Genomic DNA, 13,392 nt, shown 5'->3' on the forward strand with positions numbered 1-13,392 from the left:
TAGCTCAGTCCAGGTGTAGGAGTCGTCTCCCTGGGTCCTGTCTCGGTGGAGTCGCTGATAGGTAGTTGGACTATAACAATCCAAAGGTCGTCAGTTCGAATCCCGGGGTGGATGGAAGCTAAGGTGTAAAAAGAGGTTTGCAATTGCCTCAACAATCAAGCCTTCGAACACTTAGTTTCGAGTAGGAATCTCGCAATCGAGAACGCCAAGGCAATGCTGTAGAGCGAATAATTTGATTTGATTTGATTTTTAGTAAACTTTATATTCAATCCAAAACAATTTTTTAATCAGTCGAGGATGCCTATTTGGAGTTGGAAGACTGGATTTATGGTGATTTGTCAACAAATAAGATTATTTATGTTAATTTTTCGAAAGACCTGTGTAAAAACTATTTTGCGCTTTTTTTGATTTTTGTAATTGTATTTGTTATGGAACTTTTTATAGAAATCATCTTTTTAAAAGCTTTTTGTAGCAAAATGTTCGGCATGAGTTCCTAAACAAAACGTAGTACTAGGTTTCGGTCAAACTTAAAATTGTTTACTTGTTTCATCACAAAATGTGCATAGTTCCTAAGGGGCATAAATGTTTTTTTTACGTGCTGTACATTCTCTAAAAACATTCAAAAAAATCTCTATTGTGCGATTCCTGCTCGAACCCAGGTGTCCGAAGGCTTGAGAAACGGTGATATAGACTATAGATAGACTTTTAAGGAAAAAAACAGTTTAAGGTTTGAAAAATCTATCCTGACATTCGAAAACAATAAATTCTGTTTTTAAGGTCTCGGGACCATCGGATTCCTCGGGAAGTTTTACATAACATAGCCAAAATTTGGGAAGCTATAATTTCAATATTCCGCAATACGATTTTTTGATAATAAAAACTGGATTTTTTGCTCTCTGTTTCATTTCAGATCATTTGTGAACTGGTAGAGCAACCCCACAAGGGTGTGATTTCGATCATGGACGAGGCGTGCTTGAACGTGGGTAAAATTACCGACGAGATGCTGCTGGACGCGATGGACAAAAAGCTGTCCAACCACCCGCACTACAGCAGCCGTCAGCTGAAGCCGATGGACAAAGAGTTGAAGCACCGGGAGGACTTCCGGATCACGCATTACGCGGGTGATGTCATCTACTGCGTCAACGGGTTCATCGAGAAGAACCGTGACACGCTGTTCCAGGACTTTAAGCGCTTGCTGTACCATTCCGGCGATCGACTGATCAGCACAATGTGGCCCGAGGGCGCGCAGGACATTTCCAAAACGACCAAACGTCCGCTGACGGCAGGAACGCTGTTCCAACGGTCAATGGCCGAGCTGGTGGCGACACTGCTCAAGAAGGAACCGTTCTACGTGCGTTGCATCAAGCCGAACGACATCAAAAGTGCGTCGGTGTTTGACGACGTCCGCGTTGAACATCAGGTGCGCTACCTTGGCTTGCTGGAGAACGTCCGGGTTCGGCGAGCTGGATTTGTACATCGTCAACGGTACGACAAGTTCTTGCTGCGCTACAAGATGATTTCCCAGTACACGTGGCCCAACTTCCGTGGTGGGAGCGACCGTGACGGCGTCAAAGTTCTGCTCAACGAGAAGAACTTTAGCCATGACGTCAAGTTTGGCAAGACGAAGATCTTCATCCGCTCGCCGCAGACGCTGTTCGCCCTGGAGAGGCAACGCAACGACATGATACCGCACATTGTAACCTTGTTGCAGAAGCAGGTCCGTGGTTGGATCTGCCGTCAGCAGTACAAGAAGATGAAGGCCGCCCTGGTCATTATGCGTCACTATCGCAAGTACAAGCTAAAGAGCTACGTGCAGGACTTGGCTCTGCGCTTCCGTAATGCTCGCCAGCTGCGAGACTACGGCAAGGGCATCCAGTGGCCCAAGCCACCACTTGTGGGTCGCGAAGCCGAAAAACAACTGCGCATGTTGTTCTCCCGTTGGCGCGCCTCGATGATCTTGCGCAAGTATCCACGGGACGAGTGGCCCCAGCTGCGACTACAGATCATCACGGCCAGTGCTTTGCGCAAACGGCGCAAGTTCTGGGGCCAGGACCGCCGCTGGATGGGCAACTATCTGTCCATCACGGCGGAAAACTCCAACTATTCGTCGTACAACGCCAGTATTAACAACATCAAGAACACGGACAACTTCCGCGCGGTGATGTTTTCGGCCTTCGTCAAGAAGTTCAACAAGTGCAACAAGTCCGCGGACCGGGCCATCATCGTCACCGATGGTGCCATCTACAAGCTGGACGGGCCGAAGAACAAGTTCCGCAACATGAAGCGGACCGTGGCCATCAAAGAGGTTAGTTTTGCCAGTTTATTTTTATATTTCGCAGTCCAGACACAATTATCCTAGGTTCTATTTAAAGGACCATCCATAAACCTTGTGGACATTTTTTTGAAATCTTAGACCCCCCCACCCCTCCCCCCTCGTGGACAATTTCCATACCAATTAAATCTTTTTTGTATGGAGCGTGGACAATCTGGCGACGTGTCCGGCCCACCGGATCCGTAGAGTTGCGCCAGCTCGTGGTTCATCCTTCTCCTCCATACATTGTTCTCACGCACGCCGCAAAAGATCGTCCTAAGCACTCGTCGTTCGAAAACTTCAAGCGCTTGCAGGACCTCCTCGAGCATCGTTCACGTCTCGTGCCCGTAGAGGACGACCGGTCTTATCAGCGTTTCGTACATGGTACACTTTGTACGGTGGGAAAGATGACCGGACCGTAGGGTCTTGTGGAGTCCAAAGAAGGCACGACTACCGGTGATGATGCGCCTCTGAATTTCTCTGCTACAGTTGTTGTCCGACGTCACCAACTATCCGAGATACACAAACTTCTCCACAACCTCGAACTCGTCCCCGTTGATCGTCACGCTCGGTCCTATGCGAGCCCTAAGGGACTCGGTTCCTCCTGCCAGCAGATACTTCGTCGTCGCCACATTCACCTTCAATCCAACCTTATTCGCTTCCCGCTTCAATTGCGTGTCCCGGAAGCCGGCACGCCTCATAACACCCTCAAGCCCTATGTTGCAACAGAGGCCGGAGATACCGTTGCCTTGTCGCAGTCCCTTGCGCGATTCGATCGGGTCGGACATCGCTCCCGAAATCTTCACGCTGCACCGTGCCCCGTCCATTGTTGATTTCACCATTCTGATCAGCATCCCGGGAAAGCCGTTTTCGTGCATGATCTTTCATAGCTCTTCGCGAACGACCGAGTCGTACGCGGCTTTGAAATCGATGAACAGGTGGTGCGTCGGGATCTGGTACTCGCGACATTTTTGGAAGATTTGGCGTAGCAAAAAGATTTGGTCTGTCGTCGATTTCCCTTCCATAAAACCGGCTTGGTACGAACCAACGAAATCCTTTGCTCGCTCCGACAGACGACAGAAGATGATCTGAGACAGCACTTTGTAGGCCGCGTTGAGAATAGTGTATTTTAAAAATTTCGTGTTTTTTTCTAACTTTGCAGGGTATTTTTTTAGAGTGTAACAATGTTCTACAAAGTTATAGAGCAGACAATTACAAAAAAAAATGATAAAATCGCGATAACTCGTGATGATTACAAGCAAACCCTTTATATTGTGGATTTAGCTCGTAGCTGGATTTTCTGGCATCTTCTCACGGTCATTGGAAACGGTCGTGGATAGACCTAGGGGTTCCCAGTAAAAGTGAAAAAAAATCAATTTACAAAAAAATATGGATTAAAATGTTGCTTTTTTTCACTTCTCCGACATCAGGAATAATTGTTTGAACATGCTCGCAATTTTTTTATTCGGTCGGAAAAATATTATTTTTCTTGAAAAAACTTTCATTGTTAATCACATGATCACCCCTAATTCTCGCTCGATGCCGCCATCATGCGACCGCGTGCTCCGTTTGTTTGTCAACAAAGCTGCAGCTGGAGGGTGAGACGAAGTGAGGGGGGAAAAGATTTTGACAAATTTATGCCGCTTTTATCGCGATTCTAAGCAAGATTACGCAACAAATCATCGTGCCTTTAGTTTATCTTTAGTTTCTAAACCGGTTTGCTTTAGTTTGTTGTTTAAATTTTGAAATTTAGCATATATTAAGATAAGTTGCTAAATTTCCAACTTCAGCCATGTGCAACAATTTCCATTTCACCCGTGCGGGAAACCGATAATGGGGTAATTCATACGTTCCAGACTGTCAAAATTCCAAAACGTCACGCGAATCTTCGGTTCGCCGCTTTTGTACCTGTATGACGTTTCGAGGCGAGGCCCTGATCGACCCAAAGAAAAAAAGCAAAAAAAGGGAAACAGAAAAATCACTTTTTTCGATATGAATTTTCAGCCAATATTGGGATGGAATCTCCAAGGATATTATAGAATTTACCATAAGCAACACTATTCACGTGTTTTTTTTCAGATATTTATCGTTTGAATTGCGGGAAATTTGAAAATCAAAAACCCAAACAATGATTTGTTATGGGCTACCATTTGACAGTTAGTGCTTTTGTTGTGGTGTGGGCTCTTATTTGACAACCGTGCTAATGTCGACTCATGGCTTTCTACCTAAGGTACTCGCGATTGAGTGTGTACTGTGTAGTAGTGCGGTTGTCAAAATCGTTATCTCTGACTCTCTCACTCCACTGACACTGACATTGTTTATGTTTTGGTTTTCCTGGCACGGTCCATAGAGTTATCTAAGCTCGATCTCACGCACACTAGCACGCCATTTGTTTTGCTGGATGGTACAAAATTTAACCTCAATCTTTTTCGTGTACGTACACGCAATACATGCGCACGTAGATAACTCTATTGTTCGTTTGTTATTGTTTTGGTTTTAGTGGCACGGAGCCATGCACTCACACTAATGCAAAGCAAGATCGCGAGTACCTATGATATACAGCCTTGATGTCGACTGTTGTGAGTTTGCTTAGGTCGGAATAGGGTTGCCATCCCCCCGTTTGTAATAGTCTGCTCGGGGGGATGGCAACCCTATTCCGACCTAAGCAAACTGACAACAGTCGACATTAGCACGGTTGTCAAATGAGAATGAGAGTCCACAACAAAAGCACTAACTGTCAAATGGTAGCCCATAACAAATCATTGTTTGGGATTTTGATTTTCAAATTTCCCGCAATTCAAACGATAAATATCTGAAAAAACACGTGAATTGTGTTGCTTATGGTAAATTCTATCATATCCTTGGAGATTCAATCCCAATATTGGCTGAAAATTCATATCGAAAAAAGTGATTTTTCTGTTTACCTTTTTTTTGCTTTTTTTCTTTGGGTCGATCAAGCAGTGCACCCATACACCAAGAATCGGCATTACACATTTTTCAGTTTGGTTTTACACATTTGCATGATACTTTTGAGTTCAACTAGGATAACACACTTCGTGTTACCAAAGTAATATGCATAATACTTATTCATAGTGTTTGTTATCTGAACTTCCAAGATGCCGGCTTCTTCGCTACCCCCTGAGTCTGCTCTACAACTTAGCAGTACATTGTTACACTTTAAAAAATTGTTAGAAAAAACACGAAATTTAAAAATGGATTTTTTTTGTTCTGGATGAAAAAATGTCTCTTGTGGATTAATCTATATTCGAAAAGTAAATTATATTTACCTTTAAATGCCATGTTCCAAGAAAAAAAATTGAGTACGCCATCAAATCGGGCGTTAAATTTTACACAAAAGTCCCTTTGACACAAAATTTCCATCTCATTACTTTTTCAGGCTGCAAATTATTGAAAAACATGTATTTTTTTGCATGTTCAAAAATTGAAGGAGTCCTACCGCCCCACCGTCACGAGATATCAAAAAACGGACCACGGATACGTGATCAGGGACAAGAGTTATCCTTAGGACAAAGTTTCACGCAAATCGAAGAGGGGTCGGGGCAACTGCTGTGTGGGTTGGCGGAGAATGACCCAATAGGGTCCTAAAACTCTGTGTCAATTTTTATGTACAACGGTAAAATCACGATTAAAAACCTTTTCTGATCACTTTTTTTTTCATTTTAATGCAAAAAATAAATTGACAAGACAACATTTTTTCGATGGATCAATAATGTTTCCTTGGAGCAGGCTGTCAAGTAGGACCTTTACTGTCAAGAAGGACCGCGAAGTTATTTTTTGAAAATTGAATTAAAAATCCATTTTAAATCCTTTGCGGTCGTACAAAGGGTCATTGGTCTCAGAAAAATAAGCTTAATCGTTGTGAACGATAATATTAGTAATTTAAGCTAAATTTGAGGACCCAATTATGAGACGACTTTCGATGACATAAACTAGCATACTAGGTACCGTCAACTGGGGCGAATCGGGACACATGGGGCGAATTGGGACAGCAATTTTGACTATGTAGGAGCACAATATTATGATTTTTCTGGTTGGTTAGAACAGACTCAGACCAACAAAATGTGTTCATCCATTTTCTAATTTAAAACCATTTAACGCTCTAAACACTGCTGTCCACGAGGTGGTCACTCCAAATATATTGCATTTATTTCATAAGTTGATCCATATGTGCATCCATATTTACGTGTATTCACGATTTCGCTATAAATTTTATTTCAGTGTTTTTACAGCTGTCATCGCAAACGCGCGCACTGCTGATTGTTTACAAACAAAACAAAAATCCCTTGAATTTTGCCACGTTCTTTGGGCAAGGCACGCTATGTTGAATTCCGAGGAGCAATCGGGACGGGAGACCAAGATCAGTAGGAACCGATCGACCGCGGTGGTGGTGTTGGACTACCAGCGGACGGGCAAGCGCACCCTCATCAAGACTACGACACGGCAGACGTACTTTTTGCTCGTGATTGGCCTGGTCGTTCCGGAGAAGCTCAAGCCGGGCAATTTGGTGAAAGTGAACAAAGACTCGTACGGCTTACCCCATCCTGAAGACACTTCCAGCCGAGTACGACGCGCGCGTCAAGGCGATGGAGGCGGACGAATGGCCCACCGAGCAGTACTCGGACATTGGCGGGCTGGACAAGCAAATCCAGGAACTGATTGAAGCCGTCGTGCTGCCGATGACGCACAAGGACATGTTCAAGAACCTGGGAATTCATCCAAAGGGAGTGCTGCACGCTTTCGGCTGGTACATGTGTGGCGCAAACAATGTTGACCTTCCTGAAGCTGGCCGGCCCGCAGCTGGTGCAGATGTTCATCGGAGACAGTGCCAAACTCGTCCGGGACGCGTTTACACTATCCAAGGGAAAGTCGCCGACGATTAAAAAAAAAGTTTCTTGGATTTTCTTTTTATTTATTTTTTTTGTATTGTTAAATATGATGAAAAAAAAAACAATAATCATGAGACAACGCGTTGCGTTGCGTACGGTTGCAAATTATTTGCCGAATTTGTCATTTGTCTGACCATTTGCAGAAGCACCTTAAAGTTGCACGCGGGATCCTTCTGCTGGAGGATTTTGTAAATATCCACATTATTGACCTTCACTTGAACTCCATCCTCCGCTCCGTTCAAACAATTTGACTTGGACGTTTGAGTCCCGTTACTCACGTAACCATCCTGATCGGCACTCTTTTTAATCGGCGAACAATCTCGAATGTCGCGTAGCCTTAACGCGTGGTCAATTTCCGACTTCGCTGGCGTTCGCCGTACAGCAGCCAAAACGGTTGCTCCTTACCGTCAAACTGAACCATCCCCTTCCGCTCCGGACACTTCATCAGCTTGTTCAGCTCGTGTATGTGGTTGTGGTTGTCGATTGATCCCCGGTGGCCAACATTCCCTTCGCGTCAATCTTCAGCTTCACGCGACAATCTCGCAGCTTGCACTGAACTCAATCCCACAGTGAACTCCCGTCCGACAAGACCAACCGAAGATCGAACGAATATTCCTCAAAGCGACCGTGCCGTGACCTTCTGCTTTTCCCCACGCTTCTCTCCGTTATCCGCCATCGAACTGTCCGACTCAAAACCCTTTCCCCCTTCCCCATTCTCGCTGCCAATTCTGTACGAATCCGACGAATCCATCACGTCCTCCAGCTTCACCGTGCCGGCCGTCGGCGAAAATTCCGTCCGAAATGTAGCCAACTCTTTAACACTGCCCACACAATCACCGCAAATCTTCGTCACCATGTCCCAGCTGTTGATCTCAACCCCTAAACAATCCCGCACCGTTTGCACCTCATCCGCTATGTTCCCGCCGCCGCCCGGAAATAACTCGACCAACGCCGCCCCGCCATCCGCCTTCTAGCAGACCGGCACACGTCCTCGTCTTCCTTGTCCTCCAGCCCGTTCTCGACGTAACTGTTGCAGTGCAGGTCTCGCGTCCGGAAGGCATGCTGCGCGTCGACGCGTTCGGCACAACCGGCGCAAATCCGCACCGTCGGATCGACCTCCGGTGAAATCTGCGAAGGCGGAAAGATTAGAAATGAAGCAAAAGATCGGAGGATTACTCACCTCAAGTCCGAGGCAGTCGATGGTCGTGTCGGCAACTCTGGGTCGGAGCGCAGATCCGCACTGGGCTTCTTGCACAGATTGCTGGTGGATTGTGGGAAGGTTGTTGCGAGGATCGGTTCCGCAAGTGAAAAAAATACCTCAAGCTCGAAAAATATTGGAGCGGTGACAGTTTGTAAACGAAGGAAACAAACAAGTGACAGTTCTTAACTGTCATTATCCACACTGAACAAAATGTTGTGCCGAATATCGTGCAGGTGAATAATATTTACCTATATTTACGATATTTACGGAATATTTACGGAAGTAAATCCAATGCGCTACAGATCAACCTTGTGCCCAACCCCGTGCTGCTGTCCCTATTCAGACTGAAGTCCCGATTCGGCCCAGATGACGGTATCTAAAAAGAATTTGTTTTTCAATTTATTGGCCAAAACAACTCGTGCATCATATAAATAAAACATTCTCAACAGACAACGTCAAAACTTGTTTCAAAAAACGTCCTTTCCTCCTCCCCTCCAGATCACCTCCATCAGCGTCAGTCCCGGCCGGGACCAACTGGTGGTCTTCCATTCGCATCACAACAACGACCTGGTCATAGCCCTCCAGGGAGAACATCAGCCGCTTAAAGAAGACCGCGTCGGCGAAATTATAGCGCACGTCAGCAAACGTCACTACGAGTAAGTGCCATAATGGCGGCACCTGTCAACTGGGCCATAATGACGCTTTTGGTTCTGATTCTGTTTTCAGATTGACCCAGGCGGACCTGCCGGTGACCGTTAGTCCCACGTTCCAGCTCCGGCTGGGCAACAAGATGCGCACCCTCAGCGTGGAGGCCGTTGCCGGCGTCGATTCGCCCGCGTTCGAACATTCCGGTGCCGTTATCGTGTTTAAGGTTCCTTCGTCGTACGCCAGTGCGATCTAGTTTAAGTGATTTTTTTTTTGCTTGTTTTTTTTTTCATTAAATTTGGGAACGGGTTTTAAAAACGACAATCGTACTGACACAGTATAAAATTGACTCTTTTTGTTTCGCGTTAGACGTTAAGTTTTACCGGATTTAATCCAACCGAAAGTGCTTAAATCGTTTAGCGTGTAAGGAGTGCAGAGTGAGTTTTGTTTTTTTATTCGACCACAATGCAACGGCAATATATACAAAATATCTAGGTATTACAACAGTGCTTTTAACTTTACAAAAACAGATAATAAAAAAAAAACTTAGTTTTGATAAGATTGGCATGCAAACTTACCGGTGGTACTAAAGTACAACAACAGAGAAGAGACTTCTTGCAAAGTGCCATTGTACAATTAAACTTAAAAAAAGTAAAAGCGAAAGGACGGCACCATCCAGCAGCGATGATTGGCAATGTGATAGTTTTAAAAGAAAAGATGTGAAAATAAGACGAAGAAAAAAAATTATAGATTAACATTCCAACGCCCAAGGCTCCAAAAAAGTTGGAACGGTAACTTCAACTCAACGGATCTCGGGCATAACTCAACCAATCAAGATGATTCTTCTTTCCAGTGATTTGTTAGGATGTCTAGATGATTCTAGAACTTTGCAGAACTTAATTTGATCAAATCTGTTATTTTTGCGATTAAAAACATCGTTCCAACTTTTTTTTTCGCGTACAAAAAAAAATTCGCCAAAAATTCCGCGGAGGCAGTCGTTTTGAAAAAAGGTGGAACGATGTTTTCGGTCGCAGAAATTACAGATTTGATCAAATTAAGTTCTGCAAAGTGCTAGGATCATCTAGACATTCTTACAAATTACTGGAAACAAGAATTGTCCCGATTGGTTGAATTATGCCCGAGAACCAGCGAGTTGAAGTTACCGTTCCAACTTTTTTGGGAGGCTTGGGCGTCCGTGTAAGTTGGACATGCGTTGGGCGTTCCAGTGTTAAAAAACAACAAAAAAGGTTGATTTTGTTAGTCATTTTCGTACTTGAAGACCGCGAGGTATTTAACCAGCATTACGAACGAGCATTATTATCAGGCTGAGAAGCATTTCATTTTTTTAATGTAACATATTTTTTCTTACTAGTGTAGTTTGCAGTTTTTACGATTTCCAATTATAATCAAAATATTAAATAAATTTTTATTTAAATCACTCACTGTTTGTTGATTTACCTCGATGACAATAAATCAAGTTGGATCTAGGGGTTAACCTATTTCTTTTCATCGCATTGCTAATAACCCAAGTAGCAATTGAAATGCTTTATATTCTTATATGGTTTTAAAAAAGTTTTATTAAATGCAAACATGTTTTATAAAAACTTTTATCAAAGCAAACAGGTTTTCATCTTGCATAACCTTCATTATATTTTCAAGGTTTCTTGAAGACTTGATCAGGAATTCTACTTAGAAGTTTTAATTCAGTTTTTCAGTTACACTTCGAGATTTCCTAAAGAATATATGGCGCAGCTCGAATATCTTGACGAAGTCTGCAATAAATCTTTTGCGTCTTAATAAGGAATTTGACCAATCGTGTTGGTTTTGAACTGTCACCTCAACTTATTCAGTTGTAGAACGAGAAAAACATTGCAAGGAGATAAATTACTTTGATCCAGCTTTTAAGTGCAAATTTTAATACAAATTTTTCAAAAGTGTGCAAAGAATAATAAAAAGATTAAATTGGTGGTTTTGGTTGTGTTTTTTTGCGAAAAGATTTTTTAATTACCGTTTTTTCCAGGATGTATTATTGGGAACTATTTGTGTATTTCTGAAATGGCGCCTGTGCAGTTGTTGCTTAATATTATTTTTGTTAATATTGTTTATGTTATGTTATTTTTCGCAATTTATAACAACTGAACAAGGCGTTTCACACATTGTTTTGTGTGGCGTTTCTCGCAGACTTTTTGTTGAAAACTTTTAAGGTTTGATCAGAACTATATAAAGTGCTTATGGTTTACAAATAGAAATTGATATAACTTTGAATTCTACAAGTTTTCTTATATAAAGCCATCAAGCTTTTATTTGTGTATTGCTACGCGCTGTCATTTGCAATTTGTTGGTGCTGTTTGAGTGAGTTAACCAAACGGGAGTGATAATTGCGCTGTTGAGTCGGATGAAGGGCATCCGGTAACCGATCAGTATGGACAGTTTCACGCAGATGGGGCGTGTCAAGTTTACGCCGGTAGTTCCAGTGGATGATGGTCAGGGAGTTTTCTCCGAGGACGTCGCTTGTCTTCAGGAGACGAAGCAGGAGATGATGGAATTTGTCGAATTGAAGGCACCGGATCGGCTGGGGCAAAGGTTCTTAAAGGTGCTCTACCTCTGGGTTCACCTGAGTGTGTTGGCGAAGGCGGTGGCCATCCAGGCGCAGGTTCCATTCCTCAGCATGAACTGATCGGAATGTATTGAGAAGATTGGCGGCCTAGGGGCGGCTCGTGTCTGAGATCTGTTCAAAGAGACCCGCATACGGATTCCGTGCATAACTTACATTGACGAGGTGGACGCCACTGGACGGCAACGCGACGGTGGATGTAGCTTCGGCGGATGTGTTATTCGAACAAATAAATACCTTTGAAATGCAAGCGTATGTTTTTTTATTCGGTTATTTCCAAATTCAAGTTGTCCACCACCGATGGCGATCTTTTTGCAGCTGAGAAAACATGCATGCGCTGCGTCCTCGCCTTGTGCACTCAAAATAATCCACACGTAGATGCTACGTGAAAAATCACGTAACCCCAAAATTCCCCTCCATAGGTCCATTTTACGTGACACACGTAAAAATAATGTGAAAGTGTACTGGCAAAAAAATATTTTCACGTTGAAATTACGTGAAAAACCTTATAGTATTTTTCCACTAGGGTTTTCCGTGTAGCTTTTATGTGTTTTAAAATGTAATTCCAACGTGACTGGAGTGCACCATTCCGCAAAATTTCTACGTGATTATTTTAGTATGAAAATTGATGGTGTACGGTGAAGACCTGCTGTCGGTCTTGTGCCTGAAAATTGAAGTGAAAATAGAACGGTAAGTTAAATAAAGTTAGAATAATTTGATCAATAATTAATAATATTTTTCTCGCAGAAGCCGATTCTTTGTCAGCAGCATCCTTTTTCCTGGCGGCAAATGAATTTCTAGGCTCGTTCCAACAGTAGTGGCCGATGCTACCGTGTTAATTGACGTCACCGAAAATGTCACGGATATGGCCAGCGTTTGCCGGGTGTGCTCCGGAGGATTGCGAGTATGGATTGCGATCTTGGTGGTCCGATCTTCAACGCCGGATACTTTGCCGCCGCTCTCTCGTCGGCCCTGGCCAGTTTAGTGTCCGCGTCGAAGGTGCTCTAAGCAACAAGCTGTATCCAAATAAACGATTGGTTTAGAAACAAGCATCGGAAATTACAACCAAGGCGGACATCCACTGGGGTTCGACGATGTAAGCCGACCAACCCGACCATCTACGACAACGACTTCGAGACGGGTTCCCTTGCGGCCATGCAGGCCAGCGGAATCAGTAAGCTTCGCTCGAACATCTTCCTGCTCCGCACATGCGCGACTGGACCAAGATCAGTTAATCTAGTTAATGAATAAAATGAGTTTTTGCAAATTAAACTTAATTTCTTTTTATTTCTCTTCGCAAAACAAAAATCAATTATAGTTATCACCCATACCTGCAAAGTACATATAATGTTTACTAAAACAGACATGTAGAATTTATCAATCGATTCATATAGCTTTTACGTGCGAAACACGTAGAAACAACGTGAAATGATCTGGCCAGCAAATTCCGTTTCTACTAGGGCCACCTCGTAGAAGTTACGTGAAAACTCTAGTGGAAAAATACCACATAGCTTTTCACGTAACCTCAACGTGAATATTTTTTTGAGTGTGCGATTTGATCTTGATGAAAGCCATGATAAAACATTTTGGATCTGATTATAGCCCAGTGTTTCTCAACCGGTGAGGAATTCCCCCCTGGGGGGGAATTTGGTCATTTTTGGGGGGGAATGAGGATGCAATAGAAATCCATTGCCTTTAAACGTATTTGCAAAAA

At 43.5% G+C, this 13,392-nt stretch overlaps 1 protein-coding gene across 2 annotated transcripts in view; it reads left to right on the plus strand.

Moving 5' to 3' along the window:
• The window catches only part of LOC120416294 (unconventional myosin ID), a 49,178-nt gene extending 39,359 nt beyond the window's left edge, over nt 1–9,819 (plus strand). For both annotated transcript variants that reach the window (XM_039578011.2, XM_039578010.2), the window contains exons 7-9: nt 911–2,305; nt 8,918–9,075; nt 9,146–9,819. In XM_039578011.2, the coding sequence (XP_039433945.1) occupies nt 911–2,305; nt 8,918–9,075; nt 9,146–9,320 (1,728 nt within the window). In that variant the 3' untranslated portion in view covers nt 9,321–9,819. The remainder of the gene's footprint in view (nt 1–910; nt 2,306–8,917; nt 9,076–9,145) is intronic.
• Nucleotides 9,820–13,392: the final 3,573 nt, after the last annotated feature.

This window comes from Culex pipiens, chromosome 2 (genome assembly GCF_016801865.2).
Source record: "Culex pipiens pallens isolate TS chromosome 2, TS_CPP_V2, whole genome shotgun sequence".
Classification (NCBI taxonomy): Eukaryota; Metazoa; Arthropoda; class Insecta; order Diptera; family Culicidae; genus Culex; species Culex pipiens.